General features: G+C 35.3%; 1 protein-coding gene across 2 annotated transcripts in view; it reads left to right on the forward strand.

Moving 5' to 3' along the window:
* LOC306861542 (ankyrin repeat and BTB/POZ domain-containing protein 3-A-like) overlaps window positions 1-23,694 on the forward strand; it is a 135,357-nt gene that overhangs the window by 101,919 nt on the left and 9,744 nt on the right. For both annotated transcript variants that reach the window (XM_079403865.1, XM_079403866.1), the window contains exons 3-9: window positions 7,224-7,431; window positions 12,699-12,851; window positions 14,380-14,545; window positions 16,129-16,218; window positions 18,463-18,564; window positions 19,176-19,269; window positions 22,558-22,693. In XM_079403865.1, the coding sequence (XP_079259991.1) occupies window positions 7,224-7,431; window positions 12,699-12,851; window positions 14,380-14,545; window positions 16,129-16,218; window positions 18,463-18,564; window positions 19,176-19,269; window positions 22,558-22,693 (949 nt within the window). The remainder of the gene's footprint in view (window positions 1-7,223; window positions 7,432-12,698; window positions 12,852-14,379; window positions 14,546-16,128; window positions 16,219-18,462; window positions 18,565-19,175; window positions 19,270-22,557; window positions 22,694-23,694) is intronic.

A 23,694-nucleotide genomic window follows, 5' to 3' on the forward strand; every position in this document is an offset into this window, starting at 1 on the left:
GACACAAAACAATTCTTTAACAATACACAATAGGCCTCTAACTTTGTTCTGAAATATTTCTGTTGGTGGACCAAAACTGCACAAAGTAACTGCCGATATTGTGTTTAAACTATCGTTTACTTAATATTAACTTTTGTTTATTGAATTGTTGTACAAAAGCAATATTGCACTCACAGTTACATTGTCCCTGTGCACATTCAAGAAGAATGACACAAACAGTTTGTCAAATTAAATTACAAGACTAGAGCTGTTTTATGAGTGTCATTAGTATATAGTAACTGCACTAAGAGGGTGTAGTTATGGCTTCCCAGAGGTGGTTATTTGTAATGGATGCCATGTTGTAAATGTACCCATAGATAAGACACTCTGTGCTTCTGGCCTCTGGGTGATGGATATTGTGAGTTTCCATTGTTAATGGCGTCAAGTCCTCAGCTAGATTAATCATGGCCCGCAGTGATAGTTTGCCTTTATAATTCCGGTCCACACAGCCGCATAAGGTGGATGAGGCAATCATCATTCTCTGGAGGATTCAGTATGACAGCCTCCAGAGAGCATATGTATACGCAAACACACTGCATAATTTTGTTTGTGTATGTGTGTGACTTTTAAATGAAGGCACCTATTTCAATGACACATTTGCTGACTAGTCAGGCATAACCAGTGATTCACCAGCCTTGATCTCTTACAGATTGCCTCGCTGATGAGTAGACCATGTTGGCTTTGACCTTGAGTCAAAATCAGAATCGCTGATGGTGAGAGACAGCATTTTTACCGATAAACAAAAACAAATTAGACTAAAATTAAAATCAGCAACATTTATTAGATTAAAATCAGCAACATTTATTGCTTTTGCTCCCTGTGTAATTTCTCTGCTTATAGTTCAACCAAAATATAAATTCTGTCTTTATTTCCTTACCCTTATGTCATTTCAAATCTGTATGACTTTTTTTTCTTTATTCTGCGAGAGAGAGAGAGAAATCACTCTCCATACAGCACAGTACTATTTTAGGATTACTTATTTTTAGTATTATTTATTATACTCTTCAATCGTGCAATGATACTTTATAATATTTAATAATATTTTAAATTAGCTTTCTCAATTTTCAGTGAATAATTTGTGTGTAGGACAAGAAAAATCAATAAAAACATACTACTTTTAATTATTTAAATGCTAAAAAATATTCACTTCTGTATGTATTTGTCCATAAGGCCTTGGTGAGTTGTCTGTAAAGTGTCTGAGTGAGGTTGAGGAGATTGCCTGGCTCTGTAAATGCCATCAGTGCACACTTCTGAAATAAACTTCAAAGGGGCCGTGCTTCTTTGACACTGAAAGGGCAGGAAAGAAAAGAAGGGGACCCATTCAGTCTTTCAGCTTTGACTTTGTCCTTTGGCGTCTCTTTGAAGCTTCAGGTTGTGGTTCATCATTATTAGATTGTGTCCTACTTAAGATTCAAATAATTGAAGGTCACTTTCACTGATGGTTTCTTGTCCATGTGTTTCAGTTAACATGAAATGACATTCGCAATTGGCTGGTGACTTCAGCCAAAAACTGAAAGTTGCATGTATTTCACTATAAATGCGTTTAATTTTGATTCCGTATGAATTAGTAAAGATAATTCTTCATTTTCTTCTCTTCCAAGAAACTTGCATTAGAGAAGAGGTAGTAGACCATCTTCGCTTACCTTCAAAGATTCCCTCTTTCAATATTATGCAAAACCTTACAGCAAGAAATAAAAAAGTTGAGTATTACGCCTCAATATCGCACTTGGCAGAGTGGATGGGCTCGCGGGGCATCTCTGCAGCATCATATTCGACGGGGGCGTGATCCGTTCCTCATAATTACACCTCCTACTCCAACATCTGCTGAAGGGAGGAGAGCGAGGGAGTTCCTCCGAGTCATTCTTCATGATTAATGCAGGTGTGCCTGAGAGGCCTTTTGGGAACGACCGGAGAATAATTACCGCAAAGTATAAAGATGTGAGAGAGCCTCCGCTCTCTCCCCTCTTCTGACACCCTCCAAACTACACCAGCCGCCAAAGAGCAAATTAAACTAGAGAAGGCCATGTAGAGGATCTATCATTTAGGCTGCCTGTTTCTCTGTAGCAAGCAAAGATGGGAGTAAAGGGGAATTTGTGGATCTATAATTGGAGCAATTTCAAAGCTGAATTGCACCCGAAAGGCTTGGTTTGAAAAAACAGGAGCCTCTGTTGTATTGTGGTAAAGAGAATGTACCTTCCAGGAGGAGGAGGTGTCTAACTAACCTGGATATGCGGGCCATCTTTGCCATTTATCAGCAGGTATTTTGGAGCATGTTGTTTGTCGATTATAATAGTGTCAACTAGATTTTTAGGTTTTATAAAGACATTTTGAGTGGTACTTGCCTGTGCAAAACTACAGTGTTGTGGGCTGTTGCCAAGGCATTGCTAGTTTGCCAAAGTTTTTCTTTTTTCTTTTCAGTTTGTCTTTTTCATTTAGTTTTATTTTTCACTCTATGGTTGTTAATTGTAGTTTTTTTAGTGTTTTTGTTTTTTATCTTAGTTTATTCTTTTGCTGCCAATATAGTGTTCAATGATATTGTATTGAAAAATATGTTTTTAATGTAATTAAAAATGTATTACTTAATAAATGTAAAGGTTTTACACTATTACACTAATTCTATAAGTGTATAGAGACCATATATCAAAGAGAAGATTTGTAACATTTGTATGCTTAATGGAGGCAAATTATAAAATAAAATAAAAAACTTTTTTTTTTTTTTACTGAAATTGGTTTGTCTATCTTAATTTAATTGTAATATGTTTTGGACTCAAATCTATTTTAGTTAATTACACTCATACTCTCACGTATATAGACCGTATATGAGAGAGCAGATTTGGTGCATTTGTATGTTTAATGGAGGCAGATTATAAAATAAAAAGTAAATACATAAATAAATCTTTAAATAAACAAACAAAAAATTATTTGTGGCCATCTTTATTTTATTTATTTATTTATTTATTTTTAACTCAAATATGTTTTAGTTTAATTAAAAAAAAAATTTATTGTTTATTTTTATTTCAAATAACAAAAGTGGTTTCCCTTTAGGGTCCGTGCACTTTTGCGTCCATTCATTTTTCGTTTTTTAACCCAGACGAAAAACATGAAAAAAGAATGGTTATAGTATTTTTAACTGCTATGCGGAAAAACTCTTACACACAAAATTCTTCACGAAAAGGTAAAATATTGACTTCTTTTCAGATTTTTGTTTATGAATTATTGTACTTTTAATAAACATTTGAAAAATGCACAAATGAATATAGAAAAATGTCGATTTTTAACAGGTTTTCTTTGGCCAAATGTAGTAATGCTTCTCCTGCATGTTCAGTTGAGAACTAGAGTCTTTGGAACAATGCAGAGACTTTAAAATAGACATAGGCAGAATCCTGGGAACTTTATCATCATGAAATTATATACTGGGATATAATTTTGTGTGCAATCTGGGTCACAGTATCGGAGAGGACCATGCATGGCATGTACCTTACATCGTGTTACAGCACTACACACGGTTTAATATATGGGGTTAAAATAGAAATATATAAAGTTGTAATCTGATACAGACAGGCCGGTTCCTGAATCACTGAGGGTGCTTCTGAAATCTAGCCTTAATATACATGTTGACATATTTTTGCCCTGTTAATTAATGCCGCATTTATATGCAGATGTCACTCCCGAAACATTGCCGCGTGCAGCTGTCACTGGTCCAACAGCATCATGAAAAACAAAACTTATCCAAATTCTGAATGGATTAGCCTAGAAAGTGCTCAAAGCGCCCTGCGCTCCCTATAATAATTATAAAACTGTCATTCATTTCAGTTTATCGAGATCTCACAAAAATCCGTTATAATCAGTGATCTACACTGCACAATGCATCTCTTATTTACATCATGTTACACTTTGTTTGTTATAATGAGAGACTCCTGGGGCCTGTTTCATAAAACAAGTTTATCAAATAAACCAGGCTATTTTCAGTTAGTTATTTTGAACCAAATCAGCTGACAATAAGTCAGACTAACTGAAATAATCCTGGCACAAACAAACTTCATATAATTTTTATGATTTTTAATGAAATCGTAATTTTGAAGAATGAAAATCTGTTTGTGCCTGCTTATTCTATTCATCAGTGTTTGAACCATTAAAGAAGAAACCACATTTTCCATATTTCATTTCTGGGTTAAAAAACGAAAAATGAATGGACGCAAAAGTACACGGACCCTTTAGCTTCCTAAAGGGAATTTGTGGCCAGTTTGATTTCATTTCATTTTGGAGTTATTAAAATTTGTTTTAGTTTAATTCTCAATTTTTCCAATTAAATGGGTTTTTATTTTTTATTTCAGATAACAAAAAATTTAGTTTTCATTTTAGTATTTGCTAACCATAATTACACTAATTCTAACATATATAGATGGTATGCAAGAGAGAAGAACTGAATCCGAGTGATGTCTTTATAATTTTCCTCTCTATTATGTTGGTCAGTGCAGCTCTGATGATTAGATTTAATTGTGATGGACGTGACACCAGTTCCAGAGCCACTGGTCAACTGAATCTTAATATTTTGACAGAGCAGTCGTATTTTCTGCTGATGCCGTATGTTGTGTGCTTCAGAAAGGTCAGCGGCTGTAAAGCTCAGCAGTGGTGAGTATGAGTGCTATGCAGAGGTCTTTCCACTCCTCTGGCCTGCAGCTGTGCTCCTCACACACCCGTGAGCTACATAGGTGATTCACAGGTCACATTTCAGCTGAGCCAAACCATCGGTATATGAGGAGCAAGGGCCGATGGGGTCCAATCATTTTTATTATCTAATTTTTTAACAAAGGTTTATTTGTTTTCAAACAGCAGACCCCCTGTTGAACATCTAACATGTTATTCGTCATAAAACGTGTTGATGTAACATAATTAGTTACTTTGTATTAGGTCAACACAATGATGTAGTATTTTTAAGATTTGAATTCTGTCCTGGCTGTTTTTGTCTCTTATTTCAGCTTCTTGTCTTCCTTCTGCAGCGCCAAGTCAGTGACATCCTAAAAGCAGCAAAAGCCGAAATAGAAACTGGTTCAGGCAAAATGTACAATGTTAACAGTAACTCCCAGGGTGGACAGTGGTCACACTGGAATCAAATCCTTTTGCATTCTTGCTGAGAGAGTTGGTAACTTTTTGCACGGATCGGTGCTGAATAACAACAGCAGCTCAGCTGCATAGTCGCTGCCACTTCTCTCCCGCTTAACACACACACACACTCACACACACACACACCGGTACAATCAAGCGAAGGCTAGCTTCAGATGAATGGTGCTTGGCAGAGCTTGAAAGACATGTTTCAGACCATCTGGACAGGTGAAGAAATGTGTGCTTCTGTTCATGAGCAGTGTGTAAGTAGGGGGGTGTGTGTGTGCGCGCGCTTAAGAGAGGGGCGAAATGGAATATTTGTGTTTGTCTGAAGGCGAGTAATATCCACCAGCTGCTGCCTTAGTGCTTCATCCAATAAAATTAAGAAAGCAGCAAAACACACAGACACAACTTAACAAGTTAAGGTTTAAAACAGAGTGTAGAGACTTCCTTCTGCGCACATTCTCTGTAATTGCAGTGTGTCTGTGTGTGTGTGTGTGATGTTGTTCTGTTTCTAACTGCTGAGATTTCCGAAAAAAATAAAAATAAATCCTTATCAGTAAAGTTAATAGTTTGTTTATGTGTGTGAATATATAATAGGTCTCACCGACGAATAATTTTGTACAAGTATTCGTATGTAGGAACACAGGCTTCTGCCATATGCACAATAGGTGCATAATTTTGTTATAACCTTTGTTACTTGTCTTATTTATATATATATATTTTTAATCATGCTTATTTTAGTTAAATATATTAGTTATATTTGTTTCTAATATTCTGTGTGTGTATAAATGTTTTTAATAAATATGTGTATATATATATATATATATATATATATATATATATATGTATATATATAAATCTTAACACGTTCCATGTTTCTGTCTACCAGGTGTATTATTATTATTTATTTATTTTTTATTATTTATTATTTATTTTTGGCCAAAATGTATGAGAAAAATTAGATGAATAGTGATTTTTTTGGAAAACTTATGTGAGACTGAATTAGGCCGTGTTCACACTTGGCGTCTTTTTCGAAGCTGCCGGCGTCTGTTTTACATTATAATCCTATGGAGTAAACCGTGTTTTCAAAAAAGTCCTGAGCGCTTTTTAAAACGCCACCGCCGGCGTCTTTTTCTGCAGCTCAGAGCGTTTTTTCGAGTTGAAAAAATTTCAACTTTTCTGAAAAAAACGCCCTACGTCAAGCGCCTTTTTGACAGCTGACCAATGACAAGCGAGTAGCGAGATCTGTCGTTTCCATAACAACAAGAAGAAAAATGGAGAAGCTGCCGGTAGATAGACTGCTCGTACTAGTTTCGGAGCACAAGGAGCTGTATGATATGAGCACAAAACTCTATCATAATATTGGTTCCTTCCCCGTATAATGTTGTGCACCCACAAACGTCGTTGTGAATCGACATTTTCTTTCCCGTTAACTTCAAAAGCCAACGCAAGAGCCAACTTTTTACTCTTTCTTGACATTTCGGCAGTACACAGCGCTAGGCTACTGTTGCAGCTGTTGCTATGACAACAAAAGACGCTCTCAGCTGCTATTTGTAACAGACGCTGCCAGCTTTGTTTTTCATTAAAAAAACGCTCTTGTCAACTTTTTCTAGTCAAAAAAGACGCCAAGTGTGAACACGGCCTAAGTGCCTTTTCAAGCACTTTTAGTCACTTTAAACTTCACGAGTGTCTGTTGCAGAGTTTCGATGTGCCGAATTCAGAGAAGAGCTGCATATTTTCAGGTTCTTCTGTTCTTGTTGAAATTTTAGCTTTTGTCAATTTAAGGTTTAATAGAAATATTGTGAAATTTTGACAAGTTTCCTTTCCGTAAGATGAGCGATATCTTCTGTATCCCCTGAACCAGATTTCGGGTGAGAAAGGGACAAGGTTGTTATCCTGTAGCTGTCATTTCCTGCTGTAATGAATGTCTCCCTGTCAAAAGTGCCACTGTCTGTGTCTAGTTTTATGTCAAAGACTGTCTAAAAACTTTATTTGATGCAAAGCCACAGTCTTGAGGGGGGTCTTTGTGAAAGTGCATTCTCATACATTCAACTGGATGTCTTTACTGCCCCCTGTAGGTGACTTGGTGTCCCGTGCCATGCATCACCTTCAGCCTCTGCACATCAAGAACCCCAGCAATGGAACGCCTGTACACCAGAACCGCACCGGCACTGTGCACTGGGAACCAGAGGCCCTCTACACGCTCTGCTACTTCATGCACTGTCCTCAGATGGAGTGGGAAAACCCTAATGTTGAACCCTCCAAGATCACCCTGCACACTGAGAGGTAAGAGCGTGCTGTGTATTAGAAGCTTGAAAGTTGCTACTACGGTAATGAAGTTAATTAAGGCAGCACAGGAAGTCATATAGGGTTTATGTAGATACATAAATCTAATATTTAATTTGCGGTGTTTGCTAATGCAATCATCACTAGTATTATTACTAGCAATATCCAAGCTGGTTAATTGGCTGTTATTTTGATCATAACCATGCCCTGCTTGACCATTCAGGTTACAGCTTTGTAAACTGGAAATGCATATTTTCCATATGATATATATAATATTAAGGGAATAATTTAAGACAGTTATATACCATTATTAGCATATTTTAGAGTAGATTCGTCTGCCGTTGTCTCAGAGAGAATATGCACCGTTAATGCAGCGTTAGCAGTCAGTTTTGTTTACTTTCACTTTGTCTATGAATTGACGTTCATCGCCTTGTGCAAAGTTTGCACGTTCCTGCAATTGTTTATAGGCCACATATTAGGCACTTTTTTTAAGGTTTTTAATGTTTATTTTTCAATGTTAATGAGAGTGACACCGAGAGTTAAAAACAGGAAAATCATTTGGAAATCCTTGGTGGGACACACACACACACAAAATAATTTTTTTTATATTTTTATGTTTGTATTACTTCAGCAATTAGACACCCCTCTTCTCTCTATAAAATGTAAACATGAATAAATTATTTATTATTTAAAATACCTGAATACATTAAAATTTATCTTATTTAACTTTTTATGTATTATTTGTATTTGTATATTATTTTATTTTACATAATATTTACTCAAAATTCACCAAAACAAATTTTATATATAAATTTAATTTGCATTTCATTTTACATGAAGATATATGTGCATTTTATTGTATTATTTGATACAAATAATTATATATAAAATAAATATAATATTATATATATATATATATACACAGACAAAATACAATTTGTATATATATTTTTTAACTATATTTATATATTTTTATTTTTGTATTACTTCAGCAATTAGACACCCTCTTCTCTAGTTATAAGTATTGACCAGTGAAAACAGTATATTTTTCAGAAATTTTCGCATGCGTTTTTTCGCATTCGCAATCTTAATTCGTCACGCACAGAGACCTTGCACACTGAGTCCGATGCGTTTTAATTAATCCGTTGCGAAAAAATTCGCAAAACTATACAAAATGTCTTTAAGTAGTGAGGATGATTTTGTTGTCCTCTCTCTTTTAAAAAAAAGAAAAAGAAAAAGGAAATATTGGGTCCATCCAATCCTTAGATTGCGCAGAGAGGAAGGAGAGTTCCACCTCCTTATCAAAGAGCAGCGGGATTATCCCGAGTGATTCAAAGTTTATTTCAGGATGTCAGTGCCTCAGTTTGATACTTTGCTAGCGATACTGAATCCACATAATAAAAAGAAGACCATCAATTTCAGTGAACCAATTTATCCTGAACAGAGACTGTCTGAGGTATGGACACACACACACAGACACACACACCGAACTGCGGCATCGGAAAGGTGCGCGCCAGGCATAAAAAATAGGCTACAGCAGTTCTTTATATTCTGTATTCCGCAATTTGTTTGTCATAAAGTGCGCTGTGCTGCAAGACGAAGTGTATTAATTTGTCTGACACTATTTTGGATTTTGGTTTTCGCTTGTACGGTGGCTCTGAATTGTCAAAACACCTTCTCAAAGCATCTCAAAATGCTTTATACGGATGCGAAAAACGCAAAAAATCGAACCCGATACGAATTTTTGTTTGACGGACGAAAATTTCGGAGGCAGTGTGCAAACGTGATTGACAAAACGTGAGGTCGTATTTATTTTTCAACGTGCGAAAATTTCGGACGAAAAATTCGGAATCAGTGTGCAATGGCCTTAAGTCCTGAACTATACAGTGCAAGGGGGAAAAAATAATGTCTTTTCACCTGGCAGATAATAAAACAGCGAAAAAATCCCATGGTATTTCCTCAAGTAGGGACCCATCCCCTGTCTGTCGACCAGAATATCATAGAGGCTTTTGCAGCCACTCAAAAACCGCATAGCAACAAGAAACAACCACATAAAACAACTTGGCAGTATTATACAGCATCCAATGACCCGATACATGATGGTGGCGACATTTTCTTCAGATGACATCTAGTGCACTGTTGCTTTGTGCAGTGCATCCTTGTTCTGTATGCCAATTTATGCCCAAGAGTTTTTCAATCACTGTGGGGGTTACTTCAGGCTACATTCACACTATAAGGGCACAGGGATGCCAAGGAGAACGTGATTTAGACATAATCTTGAATTCCCTGGCGCAGTGTCACAGCACAGTAGAAGATACAGTAGAACTCTTGACTCCTGTTGGAAGAGAGCATTAATGGATTGCTATAGAGTTATGTTTAGCATTCGCTCCACATTGATATATCCACCAGGACAACTCGTTCCAGACTGTCCCACATCACTCAGGTGTGATAAAAAGGCCCCATCCAAGGACCCTGTGGGACGCCCATGCAATGCTCGACAGAATAGGTGCATGAGCAGGCTGCCTTCTTCCCCAGGGACAGACAGTCTGTTCCATTTTATTCATTTCTTTCTTGACCTCTCACAGTAGAATGCAAGAATAGACCAAGAGAGTGAAAGATGAGAGAATTACAGAAAAAAATCAAATACATGGTAGGTGAGGATAGGAATAAAAATGAGTGGAGGGTTATGAATAGAGATGTAGAATGAAAACAAGAGATCAGAGTGATGGAGCGTCTGGAGAGGTTCAGGGTTGTGGCTTTAGATTTCAGACTTCAGTCGACTTTTGTTGATGTGCTCAGTGACATTTCATCAACCTTTTAACTTTCCTGCTGTAGAAGGAAAACTCACCAGTTTTTATAGTTTCCAACATGAAATTCACTGAAAGTTCTAGGAAACTTATTTCCTAGAAACAATTTACCTATCTTAAAGACAGTTTTTTTGGTTTTGTTTTTTAAAGCAAGGAATCATTCTCAAACTCATAGTTTATGTGTGGTAGTAATATTTAATTATTTTGAGATTATCGATATCTACCTTTTAACTTTTTAAATATATTTTTTTTGTTTATTATTTTAATAATTTATGATCAGTTTTATATATATATTTTATATATATATATATATATATATATATATATATATATATATATACTAAATAACTAAATATTGATGAATAACTGAATAACTTTATTTAGTATTTAAATAATAATATTTAATAAATGTAAATAGCTTTTTTTACAAAACTGTCTTATTAAAAACTAATGCATAAATTTGAATAAACTAATAAAAAAACAATAAGCTAATAAAAAATGTTTGAAACTAATACATTTTAAATGTAAGTAATAATTAGAATTAGTTATAATAATATGTAAAATTTATATGAGTTTTAATAAATGTAATATAATAATATATAACTATTATGAATATTATGATTTTGGTGTATGTATGTATGTATGGTCTTTTAAAATAACTTCTTGACAAATAATATCTTAATATATGTTAAATTTTATACATATAAAATGTTAATATTCTAATAAATTTTTATAATATTTAATAAAATATATTAGATATAATAAATATTATATCGTAAAAAACTACTATAAATATTGTGATTGTACAATATAATAACTATAAGGGTATATGCACATATATGTTCATTCATGGGGTTTTCTTTCTGGTCTGGTTTGTTCTTGTGATGTGGGATGTCTGCTGAGATGTTTGACGTGATCTTTTTATTGTATTTCTCCTTAGTTCAGAGTACCAAGACAGGCAAATTATTTCCATAAATCAGTGGAATTTATCTTAGCAAAATGTTTATGGAGACTTTAACATTTTTCAGGAGACCCTTGATAGGGCAACTCCCTTCCTCTGGTCAATACAAAGTTGTCGAAATCTACAGTGGAACAAAAAACGTCTCCATTCTCCAGCCAGATGTAGCTTCACTTTCAAACTCCAGACAGGAATGAGAACCATGTCCTTTTCCTCCAAACATTTATTCGAAGGGAGGGGAGCTGAGAACCACATTATTCCGGCAGAAGAGAAACAGAGAAGGGTTTGCGGTTTGTTTTGGCGGAGTTAGGATTCCTGGCAGGCTTTTTTGCGGTGGGTAGGTGTCCGGGGAGGAAGAGTGTGGATTGTGCAAAGCTAGCTGTTAGACGCAGGTCACAGGAAGCACAATTAGATGAAGATAGAGGACTCGAGATGAAGCTTGACAGCTTTATTCCCTTGAACAGGCTTTGGAAAGACATATTTCTAGGGTCAAAAGCCTTCTCCTTTTACAGTTCGTCCAAGTGTGTGCACTCTAAAATGTTTTTTCTCTAATTTGGAAATTACAATTACATGCTTTGTCCCACACACTGCATGCCTTTTCACACAGAGGGGTGTGTGCAACAAGTTTGACACAAAAACAAGTGTAGGCGGACAAAAGCTGTGAAGTCATTTGTTGTTTTTTTTCAAACATGAAAGCCATAAACCGAGCCCATTTCACACAAATGTGTATGCTTCTCATATTGTCATATTATTTAGCTGTTGGCATTATTAGCATGTTGATCTACAACAACCCTGCAAGACTCTAAACTCGGTTAAACTGCAGTGCAATAATGATGGATATGCTGATCGGAAATGCTTGAAGCTAAATATTCAACATACAAAGACTTTCATGGTCATATTCATCGTGACTCACTGCAGTTGAGTCAACTTCCTCATATTCCTTGACCTTTGCCCTCTAAAGAATAGTTTTGAAACTTATGTAAATCTGGTGGTTGGCGCATTGAAAAAGTGTAGCACTTTTGCAGCTGTTTAATGATATTTTGCATTCAGATTAATCTGTTTATCTGTAATGAGAGCGTTTTCTTGTTAATGGCCAGCTTGAATCTCCAACTTTCTTTTTTGACTGAAAACTTGTCAGGATGGCAACAGGTCTTTTATATTCCGCCGCTCTAATTAGATGCATCTTAGCGTTGGTAATTAGTAGCAACTGTAATCCCACCAGAGAGCTTATGAATACTTCTCTAAAGTATCCTAAAGCTGCACGCAAACAGATGTGTCCATTCAAATTGGAAATCGCAAAGGTGATTAGAAGAAACAGACATGCTAACAGACAAAGGTTTAAATATATTGGACTGAATTTGTTTCTAATGATCTTAAAAAGCTTTGATTTGAAGGCTTAGTGCTTAAATGCTAGAATTGAAGTTTGTGGGCAAAAATAAATTATGAAAACAATAACTTGATGTACATTTTTGGGTAAATGTTTCTCTCTCCTGTCTCTGCAGGCCATTTCTGGTGTTGCCTCCGCTGATGGAGTGGATCCGGGTGGCCGTGGCGCACACAGAGCACCGCCGAAGCTTCTCTGTGGACAGCGATGATGTACGACAGGCAGCCCGACTGCTGTTACCTGGGGTGGACTGTGAGCCGCGGCAGCTGAAGTATGCTTGGGATGCAATATCACTTCCATATATGCACAAACACACAGGCGGCATGCACACTATGCTCGTAGAATGCCTTAATTAACAGTTAGTCATTCGCTGAAGGACAGTGCACACACAAAACATGTACTCATACTGCATCCCTTATGAATTAAGTGTCTTTAACTTCCTGTGTGGTATTCGTTTCCTAGTGACAGGCTCTGAAGTGCTATGTAAATGGCTTTTTACATGGTCATAGTTATTTTCTGGAGCATGCTGTTACCTTCGCAGATGCAGGATGTCTTGGCAAACAAACAACATTTCATGTCAGGGTTTCTATTTCTATGGCAACAATATTTCGAAGTGAAAGCTGGCTATACTAATTATTATTATTATTATTATTATTTTTTTTTTTTTTGAGCCTGATAATAGTTTTTAAGGAAATAATATTATATTTTAAAAAAGTTAAAGAGCAAAATTAATACCTTATTGGGTAACACTTTATTTTAAGGTGTCATAATACAGAGTAATTACCTAGTTTAGTACTTAGTTGTAGCCGTTTTACTTGCATGAAACAAAATGTACTCACCATGTAGCTGTGTAACAGACTCAGTGTGTTACATATGTGTAACAGTAGCTGCCTATTACATCTACATAATTTCATGTTCCATAACGTAGTTACATGGTAAGTACATTTTGTTTCATGCAAGTAAAACGGCTACTACTAAGTACTTAATTAGTAATTACTCTGTATTATGACACCTTATAATAAATAAATTATTTTGTAATGTTTATTTATAATATTTTTATACATTTGGTTTATACATATATACAAATGTGTGTAATATAAATAATATATATTGTATTTAAACAAATGTATGATATATGTAATATATTATATACAATATTATATATAAATATATAACAAAGATTTCAAGTAATATTTTAATGTATATAATTCATATGTTACCAATAATATAAATAATTTTTATATTTATATATAAAAAATATTACAAGTACTACTGTATGTATATGATGTAATGTACTGTCAATTACAAATTACAATTAAATAAATGACATTATAAATTATATGTAGGTGTACATACACACACACACACACATATATGTGCAAAAGCCTCTAAGTGCCGTCTTAAATTTTCTTCTAAAATGAGCATTTTTATCAGGCTCCTATGTTTAGGTTCAGTAATTTTACTCTAATGGCAATGTGTAGGTCCTTTTTCTTTGCAATTATAGTGAAATAACTGAACATAAATTTGGGAGCCTGATAAAAATGCTCATTTTAGAAGAAAATTTGAGATGGTACTTAGAGGCTTTTGCATCTGTACTCTATAAAAACATACCTAATTACCAGCACTACGCTGGATCTAATTAGTGTGGCAGAATATGACATATCTGTTGTAAATGTTATAAAATAAAATAAAAAAAAAATAAAAAATGAAATTACTAACTAAATGAAAAACAAATAAAAAGTAGTATATCTTGTTTGGAGATGTGTAACTGGGGTCTGGACTGTCCTTTTATTCAACAGAGCAGACGACTGCTTCTGTGCCACACGGAAACTGGATGCTGCATCCACAGAAGCGAAATTCCTGCAGGACCTGGGGTTCCGGATGCTCAACTGCGGACGAACTGACCTGGTCAAGCAAGCAGTCAACCTGCTCGGGCCAGATGGCATTAACAGTATGAGTGAACAGGTGGGCACTGATATATTCACGCACACATATAATCCCACATTTGTGTGACATTCAGGCCTGACTTTACTAGATTTTCTATCTACTGAGGCGATGTATTTTTTATAAGATTAAGAATACTACATCTATAAAAATTGTTGTCCTTCAAGCTGCCATTTTGACGAAAGATCCTACAGTTTCTTTTCAGTTCTGTTTGTACAACACCTTTTATTCAGACACTAACACTTTATGATATGGTAGCCATGTTAGTCATTGTAAATTGAATAGAATTAATTACAACATCAACAACGTAATAACAGTGTAATTATGAACAGGTCCACAAAATAATTGTCATGAAATAATAACACATCCATTTGTATTAGTCAGCACTTGCACTGTAATTACTCCCTGATGTAAATGCCAATGTAAACTGTGACTTTTCTCACATCTGCCTTCCATTGTTTGCTCCTTCGTCTGTATGGTATCTGCCTCAAACCATTAAATACTTGAGCATCAATGACATTTCTGCAGCATGTCATTTGAAGAAGAAAAATGCCCTAGTGGGTGTCTTATAATATTATCTGTGTGATGAAAGATGACCCACATAGACATTTAGAGGCTAAGAAAATAAATAAAGAGTTGCATGACCTTTAAATAAGGAAAAATGCTTCAAATCTGAGCCGATCTGTGTAGGAAGCATCTAACGTGACAGCAGTCGTAACACTCGGTATTATGAATCAAATAGTGTCATCCGTATCCGGCACTGGTTTCGTGATACTGTCACAGTCTGTCTTGAATACAGCAGCCAGTTTATACAAAGAATGACGGCGACATGTCGACGCTGACAAAGTGGATTAAACTAATATGTAAAATTGAAGCGACACACAGGCAAAACCAGACAGGAATGTGATGACAAAGACCATTGTTTGAGTCCAGCTGGGAATCATTGAGAGTAACTCTATCTTACTCTGGAAGAGTTGCTCCGAAATCACGCTGGCAAATATGGTACTCGTTATTTCAAAAAGAGCCTTGAGGGAAAATACGACAAACGACTGACAAATGAATATCCTTCTTCATGGCGAAATCTGTTTGCAGAGCTGTACGCTCTTGAGTTAGTCATAGAATAAAGTGTTTATAGTGAGTTTTTAGGCACAACATGATGCAGGCTGTGAAACTGTGGTAAAATCACCATAACGTAGAGGATCACAAGCCTTATTACTTTTTTCAACAGTATATAAATATAATGTATTATCAAACATAACCCTGAAAAGGTATTAATGGTTCATGTTGTCCAAAGATGTTAAACGCTCTAAGCTAATAGCTGACTTTGTACTTTCATGCACTGATGCTTATGTTTGCGTTTCACTAAAGCAGCTGTAGATTTGATGGCCTAGAGAATGAATTGTTTTCTGTTTAGAGTGCATTAATTGAGCATCATCCATAAAGATTAGTGTTCCACTCAGTTCATTTAAATAGACACTTTAGGGTTTTAAGAAACTGTTATTTTCAGACTTTTTGCTCAATAGCCCGTAACTAGTGCTGCAGTAACAGGGCTCATACTATGGCATATGTACTGTAGGTGAAAAGTGTTTTTGGTTGCTTTTTAGGGCATGACCCCTCTCATGTATGCGTGCGTCCGTGGGGACGAGGCCATGGTGCAAATGCTACTGGACGCTGGAGCAGATATCAACAGTGAGGTCAGTATTTATCGGTGGACATTTTTGCCTTGTAGCGTGTTGTTGCTCTGTCTCTTTGAATCTAACTAACCTGTCTCTATAACAATAACTAATCTCTCTGTCATCTTCCCGATGCTGTTTGCATGAGCTTGTGTAGAATTAAATAGTGGTCGTATCGTGTGTATGCAGGTGTGTCTACTTAGGTTCTCATGGATCTCATGAATATTTATTAAAATTACAAGCAAATGAGTTATGCTATTGATTTCCAATACAATTAATTTATTTGTACAACTGCCATATTTTAAATACTATTTATATGAAATGTGGGAAAATGCAATGATTACCTAAAGTAGATACACTGATTGTGAAGCACTGTGGTTGAAAACATGAAACATGATAATAAAAGTGGATTAAAACTTATTCATCTGGCTTAAACAACATTTACTCAGTCATGCTAGTGTGAAAATCATTCATTTATTTTTAAAGTAACATGTTTCATGTATTTGCCTCAGGGGTGAATCTCCCAAAACCGATCAAGAATGTGTCCAAGTCTCATTTTACCATACAAAATTATATATCGCGTAAAGATAATGAAGCCTATTTTATCTCATTACATTTTTTTGCATTGTAACATTATTTTCATTACAATTAAGGATGTTTTCTGATTACTATAACATGCCTGGATGAGAATTCTCAATATTCTTAATGATGATTCTAAATTATTATAATTTAGTTTATTTGGAACTCTATTACGGTAATTAAGAAAATGATTAAAATCAGCATATATTAAAGGCAGCATAAAAAATACCACCACAATTAATAAATACTGTGTACTTTCCCTAGTGAAAAATAAAAATACTAAAATGTATTTGAATTTATTTTGTGCTAAGTATACTACAAATACATTTACATATTTATGTACTTAATAAAAATTCCCTGCAATTGTATTTTTAGTATACTAAACTGGTATACTTAAAGTGTACTTAATGCACTTTGTGTAGAAGTAATGCTGAAGTCCAACTAAAGATATACTGAAGTATATTTGATTGTGCTAAAGGAACTATTGAAAGTAAACTTAGGTACACTTTAAATGTCTTGCATTTAAAGATCAATATTATTCAAAGATCATACAATCCTCATCAATAGTGATATGAAAACACATTTTAGGCTTATTATTAAGAAATGTGCATTGTGCACAAGTACTCCACCAAATAAAGTTGAATTACAATTTTTATATAAGCAAGTCTCAAGTGATACTATACTTAGTTTGAAATAAATGTATTTTAAATATATATATATTTTTAATAGGGTTCATTATTACGTATTAATATTTCACATTACACTAATGACCATTTTAAAGTAGTCATATCTACTCATGCAAAATTTTATAAAAAAGTAGTTGATACAGTATATTGTTTAGAAAATGTATATAAAAATGTGTGTAACCTTATGTTCTTGAACGCTTTTTTGTGTGAAATTCACTCCTGTATATGTCTTGATGTGATCTTGTGCTCTTTTACCTTTTGTCGTCTTTCTTGTTTGCCCCTTTAGCGGACATTTTTATATGGAGTCGTTGACTTGGGCAAAGCACCAAATGCTTATGCAGTGATATTACCTTGTTTTACAAATTGTTCTAAGCTCAAGAAGAATATTAGCAAGTGGGCAGATGTGCAGTAATTTGCCTAATGTTTTCTTGTGCAAACAATTGTTTAACCTGAATCAATGGGTTCCAAAAGGTCATGTTTGCCTAGACATGAACAGATGTCTCCATAATTTACCACTGATTACAGGAGAGCTGAGTTTTGCATGCAGTACAGCTGTAAGCGTTAAAGCTTGACAAGCCTTCTTTTTTGGTGTTTTGTACATGAGTCACTTCTCACTTAAACCTCTAGCGTTTGAACTCGCTGCCAATTATTCTTCCTACAGTCTTCGCGTTATCGCTATGAAAACCGTGAACTAGATCCTAAAGTGGTCAGGATTTTGAGTAAAGTGAGGAGGACGTGTAGGAGTTGTCCAAAGGAGAGCGAACGCCAGTAAACTCTAGATTAACATGGATTAACAAAACAAGCACTGGCTCTTTCTTCTTCTCTTCGCTTGAATTAACAAAACAGCCAGACGGTGGAAGAACTTTCCAACTTTCCGCTCACTCATTCCTTCCCCTTTTTTTCTTGCTCGTACTCCTGCAATTCCACAATTGGAGCTCAGTGTGCTGGTATATGATGGCTGAATTTTTCTCTCCCTGAACTTCACCTATATGATTCCCAGGTGCCCAGCTCACTACACAAGCACCCCTCAGTTTATCCTGACACCAGGCAGGGGACTCCACTCACATTCGCCGTGTTACACGGACACGTCCCTGTCGTGCAGGTAGTGGCGCTGTCAATGATTTGATGCCTTCCACCTTTGCACTTTCCTCATTTATTATTATGATGCCACCGTCATAATAATAATGGCACAAAGAAACAGTTTGATGTTAGTTTTGGGCTGGATGGTGCTGCCCTGGTTCAGATGAACTTGGATGGGCATAGATTGGTATCAGGAATAGGAAGAATGAGGCCAGTTTATTGACTGTGCACTCTATTCTTACCCCAAAAGTGGAATAAAGTCTTACTTTGACTGTAAATACTACAAGTGTTGAATCCGATGACCTACTAAGGCCCACTTATTTAGCTTCTCCAAGAAAATGGAAAGGCAAGGTGATATTTCTTGGGATGCTTAATTTCCCAGAAGCACACATCCACCACATAATTTTCCCATTTTGTTTTTTGAACCAGACAAACAGACCAAAACCGTGCACCTAAAGCATCAAGAGTGAAAGAAATTATAACCAGATTACCATAAAAATGTTTGCTAGTTGGAGGTGGCCTAAGTGATGAAAAGAGCAGGCTATGCAATTACAGCATTTATATTTACCGATATCTTGGTGATATAAAAGTTAAATCCTCTGAAATGATTGTGCTTTTCACATTATTGAGCAGCTTCTGCTGGATGCCCGAGCAAATGTGGAGGGAGCGATTCAAGATGGCACAGAGAACTACACAGAGACGCCTCTACAGTTGGCATCTGCGGCAGGTACCACAAAATCTCATTGACACCGCACAGTGACCCCAAAATGTGTTCGGACACTGAAACCACACAGAAAATGTGTGCATTTAATTGATTATATAGCAAAATGTAAAATCTGTAAACATTGACTTAACAACTGACTTATTATTTAGCTCTAAGTTATTTTATTGGATGTACTGTTTAAAGTCAGTTCCCATTAAAGGGTTACTCCACCCAAAATGAAAATTTTGTCATTAATCACTTATCCCCATGTCGTTCCAAACAAAGAAAAAAAGAGCGTACGCTCTTCTGTTTTTCATACTTTTCTGGGCCTTGACAGTATTATTTACTTGGCAGTCAATGGGACAGTCACAAACCTCCCGGTTTTCATCCAAAATATCTTAAATTGTGTTCCGAAGACAAACAAAGCTTTTACAGGTTTGGAACGACATGGGGGTTAATGACAAAAAAAAATATTTTTGGGGTGGAGTAACCCTTTCAGTTCACACAGCCTAAATTCCTTATCTTAATTTTTACACTAACACATGATTGACTGTAACTGAATTTTTGACATTTCACTCATGTTTTTAATTAATTTTTTTATTGAAGTGATTATGGTCGACTTAAATTTTTCACATTTAATTTTTTTTTTTTTTTATCAAAACAACGTTTTTTACAGTTTTACACAGTGTAAAGATATTTTACCTAAACAAAAAGTTCAAACTTTATTTATTGATTTAGTTCTATTTTATTTATTTATTTTTATTGATTTATGGACATAACTTTGACAGCATTTTCTTTCCATTACATGTTTTTTTTTTTTTTTTTGACTTTTACTTTGTTTGCTAGTTTGCTAGCTTCAAAATAAATGTCACTTGGTTTGATATTTATGGTTTTATATCTAATGCAGTGACATCAAGCTATGGCCTAAGTGTACAAACCCTTTATAGAGTCACTGTAAATTATCTTTATGATTTTCAGTGTAAAAAACAATGCAAAAACTGTACCTTCACCTGGTGCAGTACCCTCTCAGGTACATCTCTGTACCTTATCTGTACCTTATGCATATGAGTACCTTAAATAGTAAATACAACTGTTTTACAAAGAAAGTCAATGCAGTCCAAAACATTTTCTAAGTACTTTAAGGTCAAAATGTACACTATTTAGGGGGTAGATAAGGCACTTTTGAGAGTACAGCCCGAGTGACATTTCCATTATGGAGACTCCATGTGAGTGAAATCTTTGACGACATAATCAGTGAATACGTTTTTTTGTGCATTAGATGAACTTGCTTTAGATGATTTCGTATGATACTACCAGTTTTTAAATGGTTACATTCTGTTCCTTTTGTGCCTCTAATTTCGGTAAAATGGTCCTTGTAGACTGTGAGCTGACAAACTGTAGACATTATACTTTTGTGCTCCAGAGTTGGTTCCAGAACCGTAATAGTATTATTCAGAGACTGATGGGGCTGCATCGCTCTCAAGAGCCCATTGCAAATTTGCTAATGAGCCTTAGCTACAGCAGCTTTTTTTTTTTTTTTTTCACAGTGTGAATGTGACAAGTCCACATGGTGGAATGATGTATGGAAACCAGTGCCAAATGAGATTTCATAATCCCAGCTCTGGCAGTCCTATGAATATGAATTGACCTGAGTGATATTCATTTACATTTGCCAAGTTTATTCCAGCATAATGCCAAAAATTACCTGTCTGACCCACTTAGCGAACAAACTCTTGAAGACTTGGGTAATTCGGGTTTCAGTCAGATTTTAATGGACACCTACTTGGTGATAAAAACGGATGGGGTACACAAAAATTGTATCATCTCCTGCAGAGGAGGAGAATGAAGGAGCACAAGCCAAACGGATTGAGCCGAAATGTCTAGAAACAGGTTTAACCGTATGCCTGTGTTCCCCGTGACCCAACAGAAATGGCTTCGGATGGGATTGTTTGAGCCTCATCGGATCCAAAACTCATCAGGCCTCATTGATTACGCCCCATTGGCTGTATGCTGGGTCAGTTACCCCCACTGTTAGCATTCAGGTTTTCCTTCTAATGTAGAAACACTTTCCCCTCATTACTCGATGTTGATGTGCACAGGACAGCCTGCCAATTTACAATAGCATATCAGTCTGGGGACGGGTTGCTAGACGGTCTGACTGATAAATACTTTTTCCTGTGGCTTAACTGGAAAAACAAACACTCGCAACATCAACATCGTGGGTTTGATTCTCTGGATTCATTTGCTAGTAAAATATGTACATTCATTTTTATGGCGGGTCAAACCATGACAGAAAATTGATGAAAGAATTCTTCTTTTCAATTTATGCTGTATCTGATTTGAATTGTAGCTTAAGGAGCCAATCGAGCCAAAATAACAAACAAAATCTACATTATCCATTCCCTTATTACACTAAACAAAAGAAAATAAATAAATTATACAAATCTTTTCTAACCTAATGTGTTGAAAACTGGCAAAACGAAGGGTTACATGACTGACTAAAATACAGTAACAGAATTTTTCACACTTTCACAATTGATTTAATTTTTATTAGTTGAATGACATGGTTATGATTGAATAATTTTATCACAACACTTTATTTATTTTTTTACACTATGATCACATGATTGACTATAACAGAATTTTTCACACTTCATTCATTCATTTTTTAATTACTTTGATTTTTATTAATTTCTTGGCATGATTATGATTGACTAAAATGATTTTTTCACACCTAATTTATATAGTTATTAGTTTTCTTAATTTAGTTTTATTCATTTTTGATTTATTGATGTGACTATGGTTTGACTATAATAACAGAATTTTTCTCACTTTCTTTCTTTATTTTATTTTGTTTATTTTTGATTTATTGACAGGACTCTGATTTGCTGAGATTTTCGAAAAGACACTTTACATTTTTACTATAAATACGGGATTGACATATAACACTTTATTTTTTTATTTATTGACATAATTTCCTAAAATAACACTTTTTTTCCACAGTTTTATTTATTTATTTAACATTTTTACACTATCAAAATGTAATTGACTATATAAATGATCATTCTTTCCCACTTTATTTATTTATTAATGATTACATGACTAACACATTTTTTCACACCTGTTTTTGTTACATTGCTTTTACGTTTTCTTTTCTTTTCTTTTTTTTTTATTTACTTACATATGCCACTAGGTGTAAACAGCAGTGTGTCTCTGCTGATCTATTAATAGCACAGTAAGTGTCTAACTAAATTGCTTTGAATAAAACTATCTTAAAACCAACTCAATATATATTGTCTTGCATTTTAACAGGCAACTTTGAGCTGGTCAGTCTGCTTTTGGAAAGAGGAGCAGACCCTTTGATTGGCACCACCTACCGTAACGGCATTACCTCTGGCCCGCTGGGTGAAATGAACTCGTACAGCCTGGCAGCATCACATGGACACAGGTAAAGCACACCCAATGACTCCACAGCATATGCAGTGTATAAACTGACAGCACATTCACCACCAGCACAACAGGGAACCGAGCTTTCATTAGCTCATTGACACATTTGTCACCACATATTATTATTTCCATGTCCTTATGCATCATTTTGACTGCGGAAACTTAATCTATCAAATTTGAACCCCTGATGTGTTATTTTTGGCACTTATAAAAGCTGAGCTGGTGTATTTGGCCGCAAAATCATGTGTAATTTACTACCATAACTCCATTGCTGGTGGACTTATGGATGACTAGGTGCTCATTCATTCACTCTCACCTATGGCCAGAGCTGCATAATGGAAGCTCATTGAAATTCACACTGCATACGTCTGAATGAGAATCCAGCGTGTTCCCACCTCTGTGGAATTAAGGCAATCCGTTATAAAGGGCGTCAGAATGGGACGCGTAGCGAGATCTGAGCCAGAACTGGATGTCTTTGGCTTTCAAGTCCTAGAGATGTTTGCAGTGGTGCATGCCGCAGTGATTGGTTGTTTATGCATATTAGATCAGTTGCAGAGCGCTGCTACTTTTATGAAGGTATATGAGTTTACAAAGACATACAATCCTGAGCAAATGCGGCAAAGAGGAGAAAAACAGGTTGGAATGCATTGATAAATGGAAGTCATAAACAAAGAAGCGCTCAAGGTATTTCATAGATGTTTCATAGAACCCTTTGTTCTCATCAATCCGCTGATTATAAAAATGATGCAAGCAAGTAATCCTCATGGCTATTGGCTTTGTCTCAAACAGTCAGATTATGACTGTTTTTGCTTTTTAAAAACAAGAGTCAAACTCTTCTTAAAGAGAAGTCTTAATTCACACATAAATGTACTCACTGTCATTCTGAACTTACACTACCATTCAAAAGTTTGGGAAAATATTTTTTTCTAAGTCTCTTATGCTCACTGAGGCTGCATTTACTTGATCAAAAATACAGTAATAATAATAATAATAATATTGTGA

The sequence above is a fragment of the Barbus barbus genome (genome assembly GCF_936440315.1).
Source record: "Barbus barbus genome assembly, chromosome: 42".
Taxonomy (NCBI): domain Eukaryota; kingdom Metazoa; phylum Chordata; class Actinopteri; order Cypriniformes; family Cyprinidae; genus Barbus; species Barbus barbus.